Source organism: Labrus mixtus, chromosome 17, assembly GCF_963584025.1.
Source record: "Labrus mixtus chromosome 17, fLabMix1.1, whole genome shotgun sequence".
Lineage (NCBI taxonomy): Eukaryota > Metazoa > Chordata > Actinopteri > Labriformes > Labridae > Labrus > Labrus mixtus.
In genome coordinates, this window is record NC_083628.1 from 13,387,368 (window position 1) to 13,411,850 (window position 24,483).

General features: G+C 40.1%; 1 protein-coding gene across 2 annotated transcripts; it reads left to right on the top strand.

The window, feature by feature from the left end:
• The first annotated feature begins 945 nt into the window (after positions 1 to 945).
• rc3h2 (ring finger and CCCH-type domains 2) lies at positions 946 to 23,352 on the top strand. Of its 2 annotated transcripts, none has more exons than XM_061062079.1 (20): positions 946 to 1,317; positions 7,076 to 7,404; positions 7,506 to 7,623; positions 8,205 to 8,438; positions 8,982 to 9,157; positions 10,296 to 10,496; positions 10,684 to 10,816; positions 11,279 to 11,397; positions 12,061 to 12,173; positions 12,490 to 12,810; positions 13,444 to 13,646; positions 13,742 to 14,055; positions 14,137 to 14,277; positions 16,394 to 16,537; positions 17,819 to 17,983; positions 18,080 to 18,323; positions 18,587 to 18,671; positions 19,702 to 19,891; positions 19,995 to 20,158; positions 20,329 to 23,352. In XM_061062079.1, the coding sequence occupies exons 2-20, from the start codon at positions 7,174 to 7,176 to the stop codon at positions 20,477 to 20,479; spliced, it is 3,447 nt and encodes a 1,148-aa protein (XP_060918062.1). In that variant the 5' UTR covers positions 946 to 1,317; positions 7,076 to 7,173; the 3' UTR covers positions 20,480 to 23,352. The 2 variants fall into 2 exon arrangements, with proteins under 2 accessions (XP_060918062.1, XP_060918061.1); XM_061062078.1 differs by lacking the exon at positions 946 to 1,317 and adding an exon at positions 4,999 to 5,239.
• The last annotated feature ends 1,131 nt before the right edge of the window (positions 23,353 to 24,483 follow it).

A 24,483-nucleotide genomic window follows, 5' to 3' on the forward strand; every position in this document is an offset into this window, starting at 1 on the left:
TAATAGTTCTTGCATGTAAAATAATTGTATCTCTAGCAAACATTTACTCTTATATGTAGCCTATCATGTGCAAATTATAAAACACATTTCATCCTAAAAAAAATACCAAGATCAACCTCTAGCCAATAGGTCATTGAGGGGAGAGTTGAGTTATAGCCTTTGAATGTCATAATCAACATGGAGGGAAAGCCTGTTGTCAATGAAACTGTTCAATTATATTGTAAGATGTCAGACCAAGGCTATTTAAATGTGCAGGGTGGAGCTATCTGACTAATCTGACATTGCCTACCTGCAGGCTGCCGTTCGTCAACACAATAAATGACTGGAGGACGAGCATAATAGGCCTACTATATGAAAGCTCTATCAAAATATAATATCTGGATTAAATATGTAGGCGTAGCTTTACAAAAAACAAGACCGACTTCAGTTTCAAAGAAATGCTGCTGCATCCCAAGATGACATAAGAATTAGTAAGTCTCATGAAAGAGTTGGAGATAATCAAACACTACAGCCTAATTATCGTTAGACTAGCCTTTGTCATGGGGAGGTACAGACTTTAGATAAAAGGAAAAGTACACTGCCAGTTTTTCTTCCTGTTCTGTGCTTCTCTAAACGCAGAGCTGCATTAAAACAAGCGGGAACTGCGTATGTTTGCGTGTGAGTGGACTTCCTCCTCCTCGTAGGCGCACTTGCTGAAGCGCATCCTCTGCTGCTCTGGCTCAGGCTCTCTGTCTGCTCCTTTAAAAGCAGGCAGCCCACGCCTCGAAAAGCGGCTTGTTCCGGCTTGCCTCTTTACATCTTTTTTATCCTTGCTCACAACGTCAAAATAGTGCCCCCCCCCCCCACCCTGTCTCTTAAAGTTGCGCACAGGCATTTTCACGGACCGTATTAGGGCTAACTAAACGTGGTCCCAGACGGACCATATCGGCGATGCATAGCGGTGCTTTAGCTCTCCGCCTGTGCAGCCCGGTGGTGAAGCTGAGGCGCATCTCGGGCTCCGTCACCGGCGGAGCGATACCACCATCTCCTCTCAGCGCTGGTTTGACAAACAGAGAGTGTGTGGCGCGCTGTACCTGAGCGAACGTGTTCGTCAATATGCTCGCAGAAAGGGGGGCAGAGGACCAAAAACTGGACCAAGGGACCTGTATCTAATGCTCTGAAATGCAGTGCCGTGTCATTCTGGGGTCAATTGTTATCTATCTGGGCTGGCTGCAGTGACTGCTTTGCATCTGATGAAGATTTTTTTTTTTTACATGTATTTTGATGCGCGTCTATGGATGAATATGTTTACACTGATGCTGTGGTGTAGTGCGTGAGGTAAGTGACTTATCCAGAGGTGCGTGCTACTTTCTACTGCTCCCCTCTCTTCTCTTTTTCTGTTTTCCCTCCCAGCCTTAAACGAGGTTTCTTTTAGCGGCTTCAGATTTCAGAAATAATGCCGCAAGACCTGGAACTCTTAGGCTCCAAATTCACAATCATTTTCTGCAACTGGTGCTGATGGAGCCTTGTATGAAGGCTGGTTGTATTAAAATAATGGGCCCTGGCCCATCATTGCACAATATAAAATTTAAATGAGTGTTATTTTATGGAGTCTAGGCAGGGATTGCATAATGTAAAGCAACATAAAACTCTTCAAATGTGGGTAAATATGACCTCCCAAGCATGATTTTGGAATTTGCACAAATTGGATATTTAGAGTGGAAGTTCCTCTTTAGTCTCAAACTGACTGCTTAGCCCCAGAACATTTTCTTAGTTCAGGTGTTGCATGTAATGCCCAGCAGCCTTCAGTCTGACACTGTCATAAAGTTTAAGTATGCAGCAGCTTGTCAAGTTGTAGGTTACTGCAACCTGCTGAGGCAACATGATATTCTGACAAAATTATCCAAGGTTACAACAAACTGATGCTTCCCCAAGATTGCGTAACTCTGGGCTGCTCCTCTTTCTGCATAAACTCCTCACAGGGGGGTAACAAAGTAGGCCTGGCCTATACTATACAGGATGTTCTGTATATGCACAGCAGCCTTACGGTTGTCCTGCCTCTCATCCACAAACTACCCCCACACACTGTGATGACAGCCATAATGAATAAATAATCACACAGACCCACATACCCCCACTGTGCACTCAAAAACAAGTGAGCGAGACGTGGCGGAACAACTGTAGTAACCCTGGCATCTATTATGAAGAGAAACAGTTTCATTTGAAAGGAGAACTAACTTCTCCAGCCAAATAGCATTATCTTATCCTACAAAAACAAAAACAAATACTAAATGATGTGAAGGGTAATGCTTATTTATCATGTGATTTGATGTGTTTTTCATTTCAGACTGGAAGTGCATTATAGTGTTTTTACTTATTTCCCTTAGAGAAACATACTATACCATATAAACTGCAGTTAGTGTTTTTGTTGTTGAGCCTAACAAAAGATTAACAACATCATCATCAGTGTTAATGTTTAACTTTCTCTTCATCTTTCACCTTCCTGCAGCAGTTTCAGAAAAAGTTTTCATTTCACAGTCATTGGCTGCAGCTCCCCCAACCCGCTGAAATAGAAAGTTTAGTGTTTCAGTTAATATTAACACAGCCTGCTTCTATTTGTTTCACTTTGTTTAAAAAAAGTTATATTATAATGGGTAAAAAGTGAATTTCCTTCTATTTTTGCTGAGCTTGCTGAACTTTAAAACAATTTTACAGTGTTACAGGGTTTCTTTTTACGAGAATATACTGTAGTGGGTGTGAAGTTTCAAATCCTGTTGTGTGTTGTGCACTCGGTTGTTTCAAGACCTCGATCAAATGTATGAGGCCATTTAAGCAGCCTCATTCAGTGAGTCTGTCATAGCACAGATGAGAAAGATTGCTTCAGTGAAGAATAGTACTGTCTTGAATGAAAGAGTCATTAATCATCAAGTTTTTTTTAAATAGTATTTGCTGATTTAATTCCATCTTCATGGTAACTAATATGTTTTTTTTGTAAATGATCCAGATTTAGTAAATCTGCTCCCTGATAAAAAAATAAAAAAACACCAACCCAGTCTTGCTGATTCTGTGATATACCAATCACTTGTGTGCTTACTCTTGCTCTTTGACATGCTGGTACATACACACAAACTCACACACAAACACACATACACTGTATGGTATGTTCTAAATCTGGGGTCATGGTGACACTGAGAAGGAGCCTGGGGGCCTCATGTTACTTCAGATAACTCTGCTTCAGGTTCAACTCATGTTCTGTAGGGAGGTTTTAGTGTGTGTGTTTGTGTGTATATGTCCCCGTACTTTGCCTATCTTATCCCTACTAGTTGTTGATTTACTCAAATTTTTAACTTGTTGTTTATTGTTCAATTTTGTTTGCATTTTGTTCATATCAAGATGGCAGAAAGCATGGAGCATGAAAAAAGGGATGACAGGCAACCCTGTGGTGTGTGCCTAAGACCATGAGGTCATGAGGAGACCACAAACTCACAGCTGTCTGAGCTATGGTGTCAGTTTGGCAAACATGTCATAATTGCTTAAATTGATATATTTTTTCAACAAAGAATGAAATGTTCTTTCAATTGTTTGTCCCCTCCCAGTTTAATGGCTGATGTGTCTTTCTACATATTCAGGAGTGAGATAGAGATATTCTGTTTTATTCAGTCCTCTGGGCTTCAAACTGAGGTTTCAAAGTGACAGTGAAATGCCATGGCACAGCGGCACAGTGGCACACACACTCACACAACAAATGCCTGCAAGGATGGAAAAAGTTACATACACGCTCAAGTTAATTCTGAAGATCCCAACACAGCCACATCCACTACTACTACAGTCCTAACCTTAGCTCCGACTATAACTTAAACCTAATCTCTACATGAGGGTGTGTACTGCGTAGAAAGCCTCCCATTGGCTAATTGCTATTCCACCTCCTTCTATTCTGCCTTCGCTTGCGCTGCTACATTTCTAAGCTTGATTGAAAACCTTGTAAAAAGCAAAAAAGAGGTTGTCTTTCCAACTTTTCAGCCAAAATATGGTGAGAAGAATCTGCCAATGTAACAACGTTGACCTTCACCTCTATACAAATCTAACTTTAACAAAAAAGTAAGTCTCATATACCTGAACCAAAGTCCCCTGAAGAGTGACAGCGGGCAAAATGTCTACCGATGGTAAAAATGTTCTCACCTCATTGTTCACATGAACACTTTCTCCAAACAGTCTCTCTCTTTCTTTTCCTGTCTCTGTCTGTCTTTGAGATGTGCCAAAGGAAACTCCAGCCCCCCCTTACAGAGAAGGGGGGGGGGGGGGGCAATTGAGGACTCACTGTCCTGAGCCAGATGATAGCTCGCCAACTGTTGGCTGTAAAGACACAATGTACTTCTCATCTTCCCTCCCTGTAGAGTGGATGGCTCAACAGGCCCCTACAGCAAAACACTGCTTAGGTTTTATGAAATTCTTCTTTTAAGGACGTTTTGCTCTTAAAATTTGATGTTTTTGCTCATGTTTTTGCTCTTACACTATAGGGCCAGAAAGACTAGATAGGTAATTTTCTCATTCGAGATAAATCAGTGGGGGAGAGAAGGGCATTATGAAGAAGTCGAGGTCTCAAGCAATAATACAACACGCCCACTTCTCCATGTCACAAGACTGGTCTTATTCATGACTGTGGGGGCTTTTTGTGTGTGTGCATACATGAGTAGTTATCCATTCAGGCAAGTAATGAAAGTCTTGTGTACCTCGTGATATTCTGGACTCCCCATGTAGGCCTACGCTGTAAGATGATTATTATAAATCTGCAATGTGCACTTGCTTGTATGAAGCCATGTGTGAAGGAATCATTTGGTCTGTGTGTGTTGGCACGAGCTATAGGGTCGGATTTATTCTACCAGGCTGGGATTCTCTGTTAAAAAAAAAAAAAAGGTGTAGGCTAGCATTTGCTCAGTGCAGGAACAGGTGGCTGCCAATGTAACTACAGTCCGTTAATCACTGTGGACAGCTGCCCCCTGAGTTTGCACCATGCACTCTCTGTACCGCGGTCACACAAAACTGCCCGCCTTCTTCTTCGTCTCTAAATTTACCCTTGAAGCAGTTTCTTTACTTATTCTTGAGACGGTGGTACAGCAGTTTGTGAGGTAGCATAGTCGTCTTATTTGATGTTATCTTTGGGCATCTCGCGGAAGGTAAAATGACGCACGACGTCAGAGCGGAGCTGTCCATGCAGCCAAGAGGGCAACGCGGGAGGCGCGCGCTGCGCACAGCCTGGAAGGTGAGTATACCTGGCAATATACTGCTGGGACGGCGCCATTGTTATGCAAACGGTCGACATTGAAATACATAACTTCTTTAATAACGCGAGCAGTCCCGCTTACTTTCATTTTTCTCATATAATGTTCATATTGCAATGTAGGCTTTTGTATCTGTTTAAAAAAAAAGCTCTTAAAGCTTTTACAATTTGGAGTCTTTTTCGGTTTATATTTTTCTAGACCTTTAGCCTTTGTTTTGACACATGCACTTGTACTAGACAATAGGCGATACATTTAGGCCCTCATCTGTTCCCATGTTGTCAACACATAGACATAGTCATTCCAGTTTAGGTCTATTCAAAACAAAATATGTAAGGTTAGTTAAACAAGATGCTTGGTCCTCTCTTATCTGAGTTCTTGTAAGAGTTTATTTTACTGTATCTCAGCCGTTAGTTTCTTTTTTGCTTGCTTTTTGTGACACCTGCTCTCTGAAGGTACCAGCTGTTATTTTTGGTTAGCAGTTTGAACAGATGTAACAGACTCAAAGCAACAGGTGCTGGCTGTCTGCTGTGCCCCAAAAACAGAAGCAATGCTATGCATAATGGAGCCAATGCTGGACTTTTTTTTTTTTTTTTTTTTGAAAGTTGTCTTGCATTTTAAGCTCAAGTTCAATTGAATAATAAAAAAGGGTCTAGAGGTCATTGAAAGAGTAAGATCACAAAGGCATGATTGTACTGTTTTGTAAGAAAAGGAACATTTTGTGCTGTGAAGCACTTTAAGAAATTGTATAAATAGTACAAGTGTACAAAAGGACATTTTGATAAGACGTGACTGGAAATCAGTGGAAAAATAAGAAAAGCCTGGATCAACACAGAGTTTAGGAGTGGGTTAGTTATGTTTTTCCTAGAGCCAGAGAGCTGTAGATGTCAGTCAGAACGAGAAGTTGACATACTATATATATCCTGGTGGCTTTCTCCTATTTTGTTATTTGGTTCATTCACTGCCTGCATATTTACTCACCCCCACAGCACGTCCCTTACTCATTAGAAACTTGTTGAAGGCAGAAGTTGTTTCATAAAGTGAACTTCTGAAAAGTTAAAGCTTAAATTGCTATACTTAGCAATAAGTCATGGCATTGTGCAGCGTTTTGTGCTGGGCTTTGGAGTTTCTGATCTGCTTAAACCAACCTCTTTTATTCTTGATTAAAAAAAAACCATGTTTTTTTTATTTCTTCAGATACTGATTTGTTTCTTGCCTGTATTTAGAAGTAAAATACTCATGGCAATCAGTAAAGCTCAAAGAACACATTTAATGCTCATCCCACCAAAATATTTAACAAAGAAAGACCACCCACTGGAGACCCCAAATATGAACTCCTTTAAAAAACATACCCATCAAAGCAAATGGTAACTTCTTTCTTCCAGGCATTCGTGGTTATGTAATTAATGTGAAAAACATGAACTCAATAAATGGTTCCATCCTTAAAAATGTACAACAAATATATGCTATTTATGCATATTGGTAGAATTCGATGATTTACATTGGAAATGATCAGAAACCGAATAGTGCACTTATTTTAAAAGAAACAGAAAACAATGCATAAAAACACATCTAAGAATATATTGCACAAGCACACAATAAGCGTCAGACACCTTTATCTAAAACTCTTACAATGTCAGCTCTACTTGTTGATGTAATTGTATGTTCTCCTTTAAAATTGAAAATGTCTTTTTACATTATTTTGTTCTGTGGGTTTTTTCAGTCACAGTGTTTCTGAACACTCTCTTCAGTCAGCAGTCTCTACAGTCTATGTAATGACCTAACAATGGCTTCATAACTTTATGTCTTGTTTCTCACAGTCATTACTGGCTCAGGTGAGCAGGAGCTGTTGTCAGGCCTCGTTGTCATGCATTCACCCTGACCTGGGTGACGCCATCCTCAGCGTAGCAGCGGCAGGATGCCGGTGCAGGCGGCCCAGTGGACAGAGTTTCTGTCCTGTCCCATCTGCTACAATGAGTTTGACAGCAGTGGCCACCAGCCCATCAGCCTGGGATGCTCCCACACAGTGTGTAAGACCTGCCTACACAAACTGCACCGCAAGGCCTGTCCCTTTGACCAGACGCCAATCAGCACAGATATCGACCTGCTGCCGGTCAACTGCGCTCTGTTGCAGCTTGTCGGAGCTCAGGTGAGTCAGGAAGAAGAATGGCAAGTCAGTGTCAAAATGTGTAGACGTTTTTTTTTTTTTTTCTTGTGGTCATGTGTGTGCTGATGTTGTGTGTCTCTTAGGTCCCAGATGTGCAGCCGGTGAGCCTGAGCAGTCCAGCCGAAGTTGAGAACTATGAGGCGTGCAGGGTGTGTGTGGAAGAGCTGGCTCTCTACCTGAAACCGATCAGTGGAGCAAAAGGTTTGTAGGCTTAATTTTTTGTGTGTTTTTTTTTGTTTTAGAGTTGGAGAATTGTCGACACATTTGTGAGGAGAATGAAACTCTTTGTACGAAATGTGTGGGAGATGCAGTTGAGCTGCCTGTACAGCTTGGCATTCATGTTTCTAACACCTCTCATGACGCCTGAATGCTGAAAAAAATCAGCTTGCTGCGTAACAAGACAAGGCAGAAAGGCCCTATTGAATTTCACTTGTTCCGGTTGTTGGTTCAGTCAGTTCTGTGTGATGTTTACTTTGTGGTTTGTCATTGTTACTGAATTAGATACTTTGAACAGTTCCCTCTGCATCATGGTTTGGTTCCTTTAGATGTATTTGTGAAAGATTAGAGGCATGATAACTCAACCATTAAATGAAGAAGCTTGTCAGTCCTTATTTATTGATGGCCATGACAGACTTATCAATGCTGCTTGTCTGTTAATTTTTGGTTTTGGGTGTTACATTTCTTTGTTTGATTGCTTTACATTAGATGAAATATTTCATAAAATGACAACTTTTAAAAATGACAAGGTTCCACAGAGACACTGTTTTTAATACCCTCTACAGGTGTGGCGACACTGAGCCCAAGCGTGCTCAGTCGGCCGATGCAAAGGAAGCTGGTGACGCTGGTGAACTGCCAGCTGGTGGAGGAGGAGGGCCGTGTGCGTGCAGTGCGGGCAGGCCGGTCTCTGGGCGAAAGAACAGTAACTGAGCTCATCCTGCAGCACCAAAACCCCCAGCAACTATCTGCCAATCTCTGGGCAGCGGTCAGGGCGCGGGGCTGCCAGTTTCTGGGACCTGGTGAGTGCGAAAGACACACAGCACTCATACATTTCTGTAATATAAATATCATTCATCAAAACTCATACATCTTTGAGGCATGGCTTCACATTTGATTTTAAAGACATTTTAAAAACAAAACACACTTTTCTGAGTTTGTGTTATTGCTGTAAGCCTGTTGACGTTTTGAATTCAACAGGATATAGCCTATTAGTTGACTGGACTCATGGTGTCCAGTAGCTGTCTTGTGAATAGTCTAAATTGCCTGTTAAGATTGCCTCATCAGAATGACTGCTGGTGCTGGCACCCGGTGTCCTGTGATGATTACTCATAGGGCAGATTCTGACGGGAAACTGTTTCTCATCATGATAACAGAATGAGTTTATTAACAGTCTGAGGACACCTGGTTCAAAATGAGTTTGTTGTTTTGTTTGCTAAAGAAAGAGGATGACATATTTTCCATACTTTTCCTGCGTATGCATGATTGTTGAATATGTTTCTCTTATTCTCTATATTTCTCTCCCACTGTCTCTTTCCCCACCTCTTCTGACATGTTTTCATCAGCTATGCAAGAAGATGCACTGAAGCTAGTTCTTCTGGCCCTGGAAGACGGCTCGGCTTTGTCCAGGAAGGTGTTGGTTTTGTTCGTAGTCCAGAAGCTCGAGGCTCGCTTCCCACAAGCCTCTAAAACCAGCATAGGCCACGTGGTGCAGCTGCTCTACAGGGCCTCCTGCTTCAAGGTACAGGTGCCAGGAGGGAGCACGCAGACAAAGATACACAGCTAAACATTGAATATGTGTACATTTAAGAACATTTGAGCCACAACAAGCTATCCACAGCTCTTTGGATATAATCTACGTCAAAGTGAATTAAAAAAAGCTCAGTTTGCTGATTTCCCAAGAACACAAGCCATAATAAATGACCTGATTAAACGAGGGGCATTTAAATAGATTCTCATCTACCACATGTTCATTTACAGCAGAGATAGTGCTTCAACTGAATACTTTCTTTATGTCATCAGTGATTCATGCTCACAAACACAATTACTTCAGATTTAGTCAAACCGTCTAACGAGTGTCATAAAACCACCTTTCAGTTGTGGATAACACTTCAACTCAACTTGACCTGGTTCAGCATGAAAAGCTTGTATTTTCATTCTCTAAAGGGTGAACTCATGCTGCTAACATCTTGTCCTACATTAAAAGTCATGTCTGTAATAAGACTGCGGAGAATATTTACTATGTGCAAGTATATTTTTGGGTCTGTTATCTAATGACAGACATTGCTGGTAGGGTAGATATGCCAGCTATCTGTTGTGACGTAACAGCAGTTTATATTTGCCCGTGTTGCCCTGCCTTGCGTGACACAGATGGACAGAACATAGATGCTGAGAAAGATAGATGGAAGTGAAGGAACGGGGAAAAAACCTGACAAAGACGGACAGTAGAAAAAAAAAAAAAGATGAAATCTGATAGTGTGTGGTTGTAATTTTGACTGTTACTCGGCAGATTTGTAAGCGATATGGTGTTGGTGTCTTATGATGATTACTCATAGGGCAGATTCTGAGAAAGGGAAATACCCTTCATGTGATCTGAATTTGAGTTCATTAGTCTGAAGACACCGCAAACAGACAATCACTAGTTGGTAAACTGAATATGACAATTAGTACTTAGGACCTACCAAAACATAATAATATTTTATTTTGAAGAAACCAATCTCCCCTAGATGACTATTTCTTTTCTCAATGGCAAACGTCTTCCAGTCTGACCACACTGTCTCTCTCTTTTTCTTCTTTCCTTTTTTTAAATCAATCTACCGTCTCAATCCATCCTTTTCCTCGTTGTTTCTCCCTCCGTCATCATCTCTCTCATCTGTCAGGTGACTAAACGCGACGAGGACTCCTCGCTGATGCAGCTGAAGGAGGAGTTTCGGACGTACGAGGCTCTGAGGAGGGAACACGACGCTCAGATCGTCCACATCGCCATGGAGGCAGGCTTACGTATTTCACCTGAGCAGTGGTCGTCTCTGCTGTATGGAGACCTGGTCCACAAATCACATATGCAGTCAATCATTGACAAGGTACCAGTATGATTTAAAAGCTTGGCAGTAGTAACAAACTTTTAGCATTGACTATTGATAAACTCATGTATAAAAAAAACATAGTAAGTAAAACAAGCCTCTTGAGAACAGACACATAGCTCAAATACATTTATCTTTTTTATTTTTCTTTAAAAGGCTCACTCTCCTCTTCCATCTTCTGCTCCAGTTGCAGTCTCCAGAGTCTTTTGCTAAAAGCGTTCAGGAGCTGACAATCGTTCTGCAGAGGACTGGAGACCCTGCCAACCTCGCCAGCCTTAGACCGCACCTGGAGCTACTTGCTAACATAGACCACAACCCAGGTAGTAGCAGCAAACTATTACATTTTTCAGTCTCAGCAGTACTTATTGTTGAGTGTGAATTGAGCACATTATAGCATGCCAACATACTTAAACAAGATCAAGATAATCACTAAATCTGTGCAGCATTAAGATGTTAGTGTGTCATTGTGACAAGTTCAGCATGACAATGTAAGCATTTAGCGCAAATCAGCATTGTGGAAAAGTAAAGCCTGATAGTGGAGCTAGCATGAGTGTAGCTTGGTGTTAATTGATCCTCTTTTCATACAGGGTAACTTGTCCCAGACATTTTCCTATATGTATGTCTTTTTTTATTTAGTATAAATTATAGACAATGATAAATCTCAGGTGCATGTGTCCTTGTCTGAGAAGAGTGTTTTACCTCGACTTGAAAGAACCAGGATGTCTAATTTGAAAGATTTCTCCACTAAAGAGACTTAACTGGTGTTGTTGATATGTTTGCAGATGCACCGGCACCTTCCTGGGAGGAGCTGGAGAGTGTGATGCTAGCCGTGAAGTTGGTGGTTCACGGACTTGTGGAATTTATACAAAACTTCAGCAAGAAGAGTCATGATACTCCACAGGTACTTTAACGATTAAAACAGTCTTACTAATTAAATAAGACGATTACTTAGATGAGCTTTGTAAACAGCAGAATAGTAATGCCTTATCATTTTGGGATTTGAAATAAAATTAAAAAGATTTCTGGTGCTCCATCCAGGCTGAGGGGAAGTCTACTGACATGGAAGATAAGATTTTCTGTTTCCAGGAGCACATTCTGTTCCTCCTGCCTCTTTGTTGGTTTAAATAACACGACATGGTCCTTGTCCACTTGCAGCAGAACAGTAATAATGTAACTTAGACAGAACAAAGTATATTCTTATAATCAGGAGATCATGTAGCTGTTTTCTCTTACCAAGCTCATAGTATAGTTAAAAAAAGATCTGTCAATTAAGAGGCAAACAGTTTTGAAAAAGCAGCCCTGCTATAAACTAATTTATTTCCAATAAACATTTTTGTGATATGATGAAATGATATACTTGTCACAACCTACAACAAGGCTAGAGCCATATGTTTAGTATTTTGGTGTGGCAAAACTATTTGTCTGAATTAACAAAACGGCTTAATGTCATGATGGGAAAAGTGAAAAGTGATGGAGGCAGATATATTTCTTGTTCAAGGTGTATAAAAAAAAGTGTGTTCATTTAATTTTTAGTTACTGGAAGTGTATCTTTTCCTTCCCGCAGCCTCAGGCCAACAGCAAGTACAAGACCAGCATGTGCCGAGACCTTCGTCAGCAGGGAGGCTGTCCCAGAGGAACTAACTGTACATTTGCTCACACACAGGATGAGCTGGAGAAGTGAGTGTGCACTCATAAACTCTCAGAGACTCTCCTTTCTAGGTCATCTGTGTCCACACGTCCTTTTTAAACTCCATTTCTCTAAAGTATCTACTCGTATTTATTTACACAAGGATTTACAAAGACCCTCTGTGACATGGGTCTTGCAATTATAAGGATACACATGTGCAAGACTGCAATTGTTGTACATTATTACAAATCCACAATCTTAAAACATTTAAGAAGATTTATCTCTTCTGAGGGAAAAATGAATCTAGCATAACACAAACGTAAAATAAAATCCTAAAATCCCTGTTTTCCTGTCTTCTTTTTACAGATTTAGACTAAGAAACAAGAAGAGCACCAGTGTCAGCCGTGCGTTCCCTCTAGCACCAGGGGTTATGGGTAAAACCTTCACCATGGAGGGCAGCCTGCACACTGATGTGTCTGCAGGAGTGGGGCAGGGGCTCAAAGGCACAGGGGAGAACACAGCTGCCCTGACAGAGGGATTGCCCAGCCTGACTCACCCTCAGCTGGTCTCCAGAGGGGCTGACGTGATTGAGGACTTGAAGAGAGTGGTGCCAAACGGATCCAGTGGGGCTAACGGGACCAATGGGATTCCAGGCACCAACAGAAACACACCTGGCTCAAATGAACAGTAAGATTAATAAACCCAATAAATCACTGATGCTTGTAATTCTTCGGTTTTGGCATTTAACCCATTGAACTACAACTACATATCATCAAAAATAAAGAACATTTAAATGTAAAGTTTCCTGCGTGGTCCTTGACCTCGTTTACATTTGATTTCATGCTGTCAGTTCCACATTTACAAGTAACCTGGGTATGTATTCTTCATTAGATTTTGCAGTTTGATTATGACAAAAAATGCCCTGCGAAAAATGTTGGATGTGCTGAGGGGACGGTCTGACTTTAGGTATCACCACCTGCTACCGAGCGGCATTTTGTTTTTTGGCCTTTTCTTCATGTTGATAGTGTTGAAGAAATCATAAAATAAATATCTGATGTATATAGAGAAGGGGACAACTGCTGTTTTTTTTCTTTGTGTTGACATTTTATGGCTATTTGGGTTTTAAGAAAACTGTTAATGTGGATAAAAAGTGCATCCAAAATAGTTGTATTTACTATGTGTTGAATTTAGCAGTTGAAAATGTATAGGTTTTGTGGTCCTATTTGTTATCATTTTTGAATTGTTAATCTACATTTATTGCATACACATGTTCAAAATAAAGACATACATTATTCTTTATGTTGCCTTTTTCTCCAATAGAAAGCCAATCTCTCCTTCCAGAACTCCAGTCAGCCACTCTTCAGCCTCGTCTCCCCTGGCAACCGTTGGACGGGGCGATGGTGTTGCTCCTATGCCTAAACATGGTCCTTTCCTTCTGCGTGCACCACATCCTTCTCAGGCGTCAGAGCTGTACTATCATGATCCCCACTCTGCATATGAAACCAGCCATTATCCACCAACATGTGAGTCCATGTTTTCGAAAAATAAAAAAATAACATTTATGGTTGTCTTGAAAAGTACAAATGAATGTATTTTACTTTTCATTTCTCCTCCTCAGCATGTTCCTACTACCCATCTACTCTTCATCCTCCCCACAAAACTTGCATGGCTCGCTTCCTTCGATCCTCCAACGTCCCAGAATCCTCCCTGCCCCCCTCGATTGGCCCTCCACCGTCTTCCTACCCCGGCGATCCTCAGACGCAGCACCCACCTGTCTCCTCCTCTTCAGGATACCCACCACACCCACCTAGAGATCGTATGGTACCTCCAGCCTTCCATCACCACCCAGGGCAGCCTCCTTATGGGCCTCTGGCTCCTGCTCACGGTGTTTATGCTCCCCTATATGACAGCAGGAGAGTTTGGAGACCCCAGGTCAGCAGGCTGTTAATTATCAGGTGTTAAGTCAACCCTTTTGTACCTTTTACTTATATTGATTTTTTAAAAACATTACAGCTGTACCACAGAGAAGATGCCAGGAGTAACTCTCTGCCCCCAGAAGTGCTGCACTCCTCCGTATACCAGCCTCCACTCAGGGAGAGATTCAACTCTTTAGACAGCAACTACTGCTCTGGAGCTGAACACCGGCTACACAGGGTAGGTCAAACAACTCACATCTTATTGGAGGGCTGTAACCTTTCTGACCATTGATTGGCTGAAAGTAGTCTCTAACTCAAGTCCATTATAACAAAGATAAAGGCAAAGATTACAGTGTAACAAGACTTAGAAAAGACCAAACCTTCAGGGATTCAAACCAAGTTTTAGACAGGGAGTGTCCAGGTCACACACTGTATGATAAACTTAGAATAATCTGTTCAAACCAAAGGCACAAATCTATATATCACTTAAGAATATTTTTTATTCATTCATTTTTTTTTCTTTTATCGTGGCCTGTACACCACGTGCTTATCTACATGTTTGCTTTAAATGCCTTTGCAAGCAATCGGTTGCATTTGAAATATGATGTTATGCACACAGTTACCGGACTGTTTTAAATCATACAAGGCACAGGCAGTTTAGCAATATCCCCAAATCCCCCTCAAAATACAGTTGAGTGCTAGACTAGACTGAGACCTTTGTAAAGCACTACAACACTCGCTGAAGAGGTTATTTTCAGTGATCAACAAAGCTCTGATTCCACCAACATTACTATTTAAACCAAAGATGAACGGTATATCAATCACATAAAGTCATCTGCCTGGCTTTTACTTGACTACTGCTTCTCCCACTTGTTTGAGTCATGTTGATTCCATTGTTGACGTTAGCAGTGCAAATAAATAATCTATTTAAAGAAGTCGTACAATAAGAGAGATAATCCATTCTGAGCCATACAGTAATTAAAAAATAAATCTCTCTGCCGAGGGTTATATTATAATTAGTTGCTTCTTGTTTTTCTCGTCGCAATGGAATGGAACCAGTAAATCCAGTGATAAAACCTATTATTGCCTGATGTCGGTCAGTCTAACATTGGACAGATTTATTGCTGGATTATTTTCAGTTTCACGTTTCCTTTCCTCCGCTTTTTCCTTTTTCCACCCACATTTCATCTCACCTCTACCTTCTGTGCCAGCCACAGAGCTGCAGTACGAAGCAGCCTCCTCTGTAGTCCTCCCACTTCTCACCCAAATATGTCTCTGTATGCCCACTCACTCCCATCCTCCTCTCATAATCTTAAGAGTATCATCAGTATGACTACTGCAAAACTATAGTTAACCAGTCTCATCAATGATTCTGTGTGTAGCCACATTAGCTACATTGGAGACATATTGCAAATTACCAAAATTGTATATATCCTAAGTGTGTTCATTTGTGTCTTCCAATACGATCACATCCATTCTGCTTTCTTTATATTCAGTAGCACATTTAAAAAATATTAAAGTTAACCAAAGTGCTGCACCGTCAATGAAAAGCAGAAATGAGACACGGCAGATATTAAAACAAAGTGACATAAACAAGCACATAAGAACACTATAAAATATAAATATAAGAGACATAAAAACATAAAACACATAACAGCCAGTTAATCTCCTTAAAGATACAGTGTCTTAAAAAGGGATGTTGAAAGCTGAAGATCTTTGTAGTAGACTATTTCCCATCGTATATGCAGCAAGACATTTTTTCCATGCACTATTGTGAGTCAGATAAAGTTAAATAATCTCTTAATCGTGCAGGCAAAATTATTATTTTTTTGGATTAAAGTACCAATTATACATTGCGATTAATGCAGATTAAAGAACCTGCAATAGGAATATTTAGTATACCTCTTATTTCCACCATCAAATGTTCATAACATGGTATAGCAGAGCCTTATGCTTAGAGGGACCAAACCACAACGTATTAGCTTTCTTTGTTCTTTCTTCTAAAGAAAATTACTGGAGAGTTGTTATTGCAATGCATTATGTTACATCTTATCCATCTGTTGTTAGTGTTTCCACCACCATGGAATCAGTAAAAGCCATTTTCTCTTTGTAGAGATGTCTAAACTTGAAATGCTAACAGAACACTTCGATCTGAGAGAAGGTTTTGCAAAAAAACAGATTTACAAAATTGATAAACTGAAAGTTAGAGTACTGTGACTGCAGATGTAAATCTCATGGTTTCAATACTCAACGGTTGATTAAAATGGTTAAATATATTATTATTATTCTTTTAATATAAGTATCTGTTCTCTCCTTTTTGACTTTGTCTGTGGTATCCTATGCTCTCTATGCAGGATTACGGCCGTGTTCCTCTGGGCTATGAGGATCTGTTTAGGAGGAAGCAGGAACAGTGGGCTCATCATCACCACCACCACCATCACAACGCCAACAAACCCTCCCAGTCCTCCCCCATCTTCACCATTGATTTTGGAACAGAGGTAGGAGGCAAATTAACAAGACAACATATGTACACTCCCGAATGCACACTGTTGCAGGATTTAATATGCAACTAAAATATAATGCCAAACGGACCAATCTATTACTGTTTGACAGCAGCCTGCTTCAAGGATTAATAAACAGCTTGAGTATTTTTCCATTTTTAAATATATAGGATTTCATTCCCATCCCAGAAGCTTGCGCTTCCGCTGTGTCCAATGCTATTTAAGTGGGAGATAGTTGCCTAGCAACTGTGGAGGCAGATATCATAGCAAAACACAATTGTGGCATGTGTGTGGGTGTGTGTGTGAGAGATAGGGAAAGAGAAAGCGAGAGTAGGGACTTTAACAAGCAGTGACTCAGGCTTTCGGCAGAGTAAAGCTTTGTTCAGCGGCACATCAGATAAGACACCCTCTTTAAGAACTGAGCTCTTATTAAGGAAACCACAAGAAGTTTTTAAGTGTTTTTAATGTACTCAATTTAATTTAGATGCCTCTGTAAAATGAGAAAACAAGATCTTTAGTGAGAAGGAGCAGCTTTTCTGGTTTTTGAAAGTGGAGCACTTTCCCACAGGTTGGCAGCTAAGTGGCAGCATGTCATCGACATCAGTGAGAACATAAATTCAAATCAATAAGCAGCCAAGGCAGTTATATTCAAAAAAAGGATATATCTGTAAACCTTCACATTATGTTCAATAATAATCATATTCATCTTTATATAATCATCATTACCAATCACATTATCCATCTGTTACTTCATGAATCAGGTCCAGTGCTTTACTTAGGTAAAGTTGAAGGTTTAAGAACTTATCTGTACTTTCTACTCTCCACATTTCTAAACAGTCTTGTTTGCATTATTGTGTGCCTCCTCCCAACATCAACACAGATTTCAACCAAACAGTAAGAAACACATAAAAAGTATCAAGACATTGATGAAAGTAAATCCGTAAATATTAATGACATCTGAGCAGATTCAAAGCAGACACACTTCATCCAACTTGTTAACTCATTTAAGGAAAATAAACTTTAAGTTTATTATTTCAGAATATTGTTCTTTTATTTATTAAGTTAACATTTCAAGCAGTGACAGTTGGCACTGTAAGGACATTTAAGAGCCTGCAGTTTTCATTGTACAGTAAAAAAGATTGAATTAGTTCTTCTACATTTGATTTTATTTTTACACAAGCATTTTTACATCTGCTTGGCTGATTAGTTCAGGTTTAGAAGCCTATACTACTGGAGAAGTTTGTATCACCATCACTACAAAAAGCCTCTTTCTTTCAGCATGTGGAAAGCAGTGGCGGTCAATGCGTTGGGTGCCGGTTCAGAGGCGAGGAAAGTTTAGCGCACTACTCTCCGTGGTCCTGTGGTACCATCGGCCCCTGCCTCAGCCCCTTTGAGCCTGAAACACTCACAAACACGACGACTCACTCCTGCTCAGGGCACTCGGTGAGACAAAAGACAGATCTCCATTTATTTTCAATTCATTGGTAGTTGCAGGGAATGTTTGCATAGTCCCTTACATTGTCCATGTTATTTATGCAGGACTTGGACAGTAATGCAGGTGGGGATGTTGGTGTTACCAGTGTGGGGAAGCGATGGCTGCATTCTTTGGATCACTACCGGCGCTTGAAAGATGAGGACCCCATCATTCCTTTTAGTGAGGGACCGATCATCTCAAAGTGGGGAGCCATATCAAGGGCAGCTCGGACAGGCTACCACACCACCGACCCTGTCCAAGCTACAGCCTGCCAGGGTAGTGTCAGCACTACACCCATCAACTTTAAAGGTGAGGAGGGATAAAGACACAGGCAAAGAAAGTAGACAGGAAGTGTATGGTTAGCATGGGGATAAGCAGAAGAGGAAGGAGAAAAGAAGTGATGTAAATAGGGGTTTTATTTCCTTTCTTTGTAAGATAGGATTGTCTGAGAGAATCCTGTTAGAATTTAGCAATTTATATAGTATAGCTTTGGCCTAATGCTAAATTTGACAAGGAGAATAATTGATACGGGTATAATTATTAGGTAAAATGTTGTTTGTTTTTTCTCAAAGATTACAACCCGCATTTGGATCACAGCGACTACAGGTGGAGCTCCAGAGGCTCAGACTCTTCCAGCCACTCTAGTTTTTTAGAGAGGTACAACACACAGTCGCACGCACTCTCTCACACACACACACACACACACACACACACACACACACACACACACACACACACACACACACACACACACACACACACACACACACACACACACACACACACACACACTAAACGCAAAGCAATTTTTGCTGTTTGTGTTAGCATATTTGCTCTAACTGTATGTCTGGCTGTTTTCACATATTCACAATTTTCTACAAAATTTCAGAACACATTACTGCTGAAATTTTCTAAAGTCATTATTCACACTTGTTCCTCAGAGCTTAAAGATGCCCCTGTCATACAGGAGATGGGGGTCTCAATAACAGAACATGACGATAAATAGACGCTGTAGTAGTAATCTTTGACCCATAAGATATCCATGGTGGTGAGAAAAGCCGAGTCTGATACTACAAAGACAGGATACATAATATCCAAGCAAAATATTATTGGTTGTATATTTTAATTATTATCAACTAAAGTGTGGAGAAGAACAAACTGGATTACATCTGGTAAAGTTTCCGACTATGATCTGCTGTGTTCACTCACCACCTTACTCTGCTAAATTTACTAGCAGTGGCAGGAAAGAGTCTGGATAAGTCAGGTGAAGAAATTCTGCCGCGTGTCTTCACACATGTAGTTTACGCCAACATTTTTGGGAAATTTTCAGGAGTTTCGTGCATTTTTGAATACAGCATCTGATTCACTATTGTTATGCAGTCTTTTCCTCTTGGTGGCTAAAAATAGCCCTACTGGCTAGTATAACCCACTGAGCAGCCATAAAGGAGTCCGGAAAGCCCTTTGTTCTGTTGTCTCTTATGCAAAAATAACCATTAAACAACATAACATGACTATTTTCATTGTAAGCAATGTTCCTAATTAACAGGCCATTTACACTAATTGATTAATGTGGTTTTTTTTTATCTTGCTTTATATAATTGACTTTATGTAGTTTTACCTTTGTTTTTACATCCCATGCCCAAAATAGACTACTGTATGGTTGTTTGTGGGTTTTTTTTGGTTTTAGTGAGCTTCACTGCCGTCGCACATCAATAAGCAGTGGCGAGAAAATTGTGTCAGATCTGCAAACTCATCAAACAGTCTACAGCCAGGATCAAGACCGAGCTGAGAGCGAATCTGACCCGGGTCGAGACATTGAACTGGAACTGTGTGCACTTGACATGGAAGATTCAGACCCGCAGGAGATCAAGTCTCAGGTTTGTTTGATTTTATTACACAAAAAATGTTAACCATACACAGACTAAATGGACCATGTCTAACATAATCTTTTTTTTTTTTTTAATTATGTTTGCCTCTCAGGATTCTTTAGACCTGGCCACTCAACAGTCTCAGGATGCTTCCAACCTCCTCCCACCTTCCTGCTCCTCTCCCCTCCTCTCCTCTCCCATGGAGGAGCAGCCCCAATCAGAGGGTCCTTCGACAGAAAAGATGGACTCTCACCTGCTGAAAAAGATGGCCTTCAGGTGAATCCCCATGGCAAACATTGTTTCACAGGATCGCCCTCACTCTTGAGTGGTCTAGGACTCGATGGGCTGACAGCGTGAAAGCTCCGCGCACAAACACACACACACCACTCTTTCTTACTCTCGTCTCTTCCTTCCCTCTTTCCTTCCATCCTGTGTCTGTTTTCCAGGAAGTCTCTGTCTCCTGGAGGGTTGGTCTCCGGAGGCCTGGGAGTCGGCAAGCTCCTGATGCGTACTGGACCTCCTCGATTGGGGGACACCACTGCCACAAGGGTCTGCCCTGAAACATCTGTGACAGGGATGCTGCTCAATGGAAGCTAAGGGCACTCCAAGTCTGACACTGACTTGCACCAAGCAAGAGATGACCTGCTTTTCCATAACCAGATCCTGGTTAAAGGGAATACAAATTCCAGCCTTCATACATGTCAATAATATGCCTAAATAAAGCTTAACAGATATAGCTCAACAGCAGCATCGCCGCATAGTAAAGTCCAAAATAAAACATAATGTCCTGCCTTCTAATTGGTTTTCTTAACCAAAGTACAGCTCCACAGAGAATCATTTAACACTTTTAATGCCTATTAAGATGTATGACCAGTTTGCCCTTACAGTTAATCCTGAATATGTTTATGTTTTCTGTTTCAACCCCTGATCAAAACTGAGGAAGACTTGAGGTCACGGTATCTTCCTTACATGTTTTAAACAACATTTTACTCCTGAAGTTTACACACACAGTTTTTTTGTTGTTTTTTTTTACATTCAACATGGCTGACAGAGATAAGTCTTTTTTGTACAATACAACATTTTCTGTCTGATAGAGAAAGCATATACTGTAGGAGAATTATCCACAGTCTTTCAAGTTTTCTTTAGAAAACTATTTATTCTATGTTATTCTGTCTTTTCACTTATTCACCATGCTTCAAACATGTAGAGCTGCTTGACAGCGAGTCATCTTGACATTTCCAGTCATATTCTGTCCTGCTCTCACTACTGATGTTTAATGCGAAGAACTTATAATTAATATAGCAACGTCATTATTTCATTCATATCATTTGCTGTCATTGAATTGCTGTTTAGCTTGTTTAAAGCCACTCAGCTAATCAGATGCACGAGTTAGAATTGTATTTCAGAATTATGAAAATCTACCTTATTATTATTGTTTACGCCTTGCTCTTTCTTTACATCGTAATGCACTGATTTTAATTAGCAAGCTTACATGGCAGAGAGTTCATCTCTCAACTTTATGTATGGCTGCACTGAAAATATTCACACATTCAAACCACAAGACAGACATGATACACAGATGATGAAAAAACTAAATCTGGTTTTAATTTAAAGCCTCAGAGAAGATTAGAGAAGAGGTCACACATCATCACTGTGATTCTTTTGCAGTTCTTATATGGTCATATGGCCTTTTATATGTTGACCTCTAACTTCAATTAAGTGTCACGAGATCACATGCATAACAAGAACACATTTAAATCTTTGTAAATGATCACAGATAACCGGAGGTCAGGTGATCAGTGAGTGGAATGCAGGAGGAATGACAACAAAACAACGATGCATGTACACTTCTCGTCTTTATTCACTCTCTGGTGCTTTGAACATGTTTTCTTAGTTGACTCATTCGGCATCACTAAAGACTATTAGGATATTATTGAAAATAACCCAATGTATTTTTAGAAGGAGGTGAAGCCTATTTAGTAGCTGTCTAGAAAAGACACGTTCACACAAATTCATTCTTAAAGACTTGTTCTTTGTGTGCCTGCAGTCTTTATGGCATTTAATCCTGCTGACTGTGATTGATAATCAGTCTCACTGCACTCTCTTTCACTCTCTCACAAACACATAACACACAGAGTACATGTGTGCATGAGCTTTCATTCACACAGACACTAACTTTGAAAAGCTGTGGCCTTTTTCTCCAACACAACGGACTCTTTCCTCCAATTTTAAAAGGTGTAAGCTCTCAGAAACTGAACACTGGTAATGACATTGTTCTAGCCCTTGGTGTTCTTTTGTGCTTTCCAGTCACCTTAAGAAAAATGTAAACAGTATTCAGAGGTTATGCATGATGTTTGAAGCTTAAGCCTACTGATGTTAGAACCACCACTTCTTATGTTTCTTTAAGCTCTATTCTGTTTCACTTTTTCAAATGTTTTGTTTTAGGAATTGCTAACTTCTGTGAAGTTGTGTGCCAGGGTATTTTGTATTTTAATTTTACCTAACAGAGACAAAACATATTGTCTTGTCGTCAGAACACTGTTTTGTTTCATGTTATTTTGTGCAGTGTGGCTGATTCCCATACAGACTAACTCCTTTTTATAGATCTTGTTGTGTGTGTCTTCGCCTGAATCAGTTCAATAAATAGCATGAAAACATTTGACATTTTACACAGGAATTAAAGTGAGGAAGACTGAATTTGTTTACACCTGTTTTAAATCTTAATAGATTTGTGTAGGATTGAGAAAAGTGGGGCTTACTTTTCTTTGAATCTTCAAGCTTCCACTTTAATTTCCTCTCAGATTTTACACTGGATCCCATTTTAGTGGATGTTAGAAGTGCTGAAACTTTTTTTAAGGTTCCAAGTTAAAACTTAAAAAAAAACCTTGAACAATGAAATAGTGGACTAGGAACCCTGCTGAGGGGTTTCCCTTACCCCCCACCCAACATACGCTGGGAGTAACTAAACAGCACCACTTGATGTTAAGATAGTTTTAAAAAAATGTCTTGCAGAGTTCATTTCTGTGATGAAAAGGCAAAAGCTGCTGCAGGGATCTGGCTGCTCTAAGTCCTGAAATTAGCTCAGCTACCCATTTGTTTACAACTTCACTTTTGAAGTCATGTAAGTGCCATGTTGTGTACAGTACAGTACAGTACAATCAACCCCTGATATGTCCTTAAGCTTTTCATATGTCTCAATGTTCCTCTATGAGAGAAGGGAAAGTGCTTGGTCAAGAACAAGACGTGAGATACATCTGTTGCAGTTCTGCTTTGTTCCATTAGAGGGGGCTAGATCCTTGTCTGTCTGAATCACTCAGGGAAGACTTCAGTTGCTCAGCTAGTTTGGCTTTTTCTACTTTAATTTCTCTCATATTTTATGGAAGTATTTACCTGAGTTGACATTTTGCTAATAGCTGGCACTTACACCCAAAGCATTAAAGAATTACTGCTGATTAAATTGTTTGCCAGTGTTGACTTTGCTGTGTTTTCTTTTGCCTCTCATTATCAATATTGGCTTTGCTATTCCTGTTCTCATAGGAAAGGGATGGGTACTACTGCATGATATAACAGTATTGTGAGTACCGAGCTAATGTCACAGTGATACTCCTTGTGTGTCCACTGCTATAGTGGCTAACTACTGTACACCACACTAGTTCCCATCCCATTACTGCCAGCAGACACACTGCACCCTTAACCCTCTCCTCACCCTTTTCTTCCTGCATCCTGCATGCGATATAGTCCCTCTTGTGATGGCGGAGGAGTATTGATGATTCTGTAGTTGTGATACAACACTCCAAGCGCTGTAAGAGTTCTGCACATGCCCACTGTGTGGCCACGTCAAGTGCTGAAGTTTGCTTGCAGCGTTCTACTTGTTTGCTCTTGAAACTGAATTATTGTTTGATAGGAGTTATATTCTCATTATGACTATTATTGTTATTACCACATGAATTGGTTGTCGTGGTATTTTTCATTCTTGGTCAATTCTAAGTCTTTGTTTTGAATTTGAGAATTTACAGGAAATGTTTTTTATCAGAAAAGAAAGTGTTTCATTGTTCTTTATTATATGGAGAAAAAAAGGCTGTTTGTTGATTGTGAAACATGATGAACTGATGTTTTCTGACTATTCATGTCTGTATTAGACATTTTATTTGAAAATCTATTGTTCGATTGAAATGTAAATGAACTATTAAGAGATGGTACACATCTGTCATTGTATACAGTCTGGCACCATCATTAGATGGAATTATAGTATAGACACTCATTTATACAACCTGTGATAATCAGATCTATATTTCAATGTTTCAATCAATGGGGCATTTGTATAATGTTTCAGAATAGGGAAAATAAACTCCTTCAGAGACAGCATATGTCAAAACGTCCCCGTAATTAATAATACTGTTACGTATTCCATTTATTTCCTTGGAAATATCACATTGTGAAAGGTTTCCCTTTTTACTTACTGTAAGGGTAATGCAGAACAGGAGTGAATACAACCTATGGTGAAAACTATTGATGTGCTTTTATTGATGGATGAAACTGTTTGAATGGTATTTGACATACTGATTGAATTTCTGTGTGTTCTCTGACTGTTCATCTATTGC

What these genes read in the sequence shown, in the direction of transcription:
- rc3h2 (XM_061062079.1), top strand. Translation starts at nt 7,174, where the DNA reads ATGCCGGTGCAGGCGGCCCAGTGGACAGAGTTTCTGTCCTGTCCCATC. An exon ending in TGCAGTCAATCATTGACAAG is followed by an intron (nt 10,497 to 10,683) that starts GTACCAGTATGA and finishes CTTCTGCTCCAG; the next exon opens with TTGCAGTCTCCAGAGTCTTT. An exon ending in CGCAGGAGATCAAGTCTCAG is followed by an intron (nt 19,892 to 19,994) that starts GTTTGTTTGATT and finishes TTTGCCTCTCAG; the next exon opens with GATTCTTTAGACCTGGCCAC.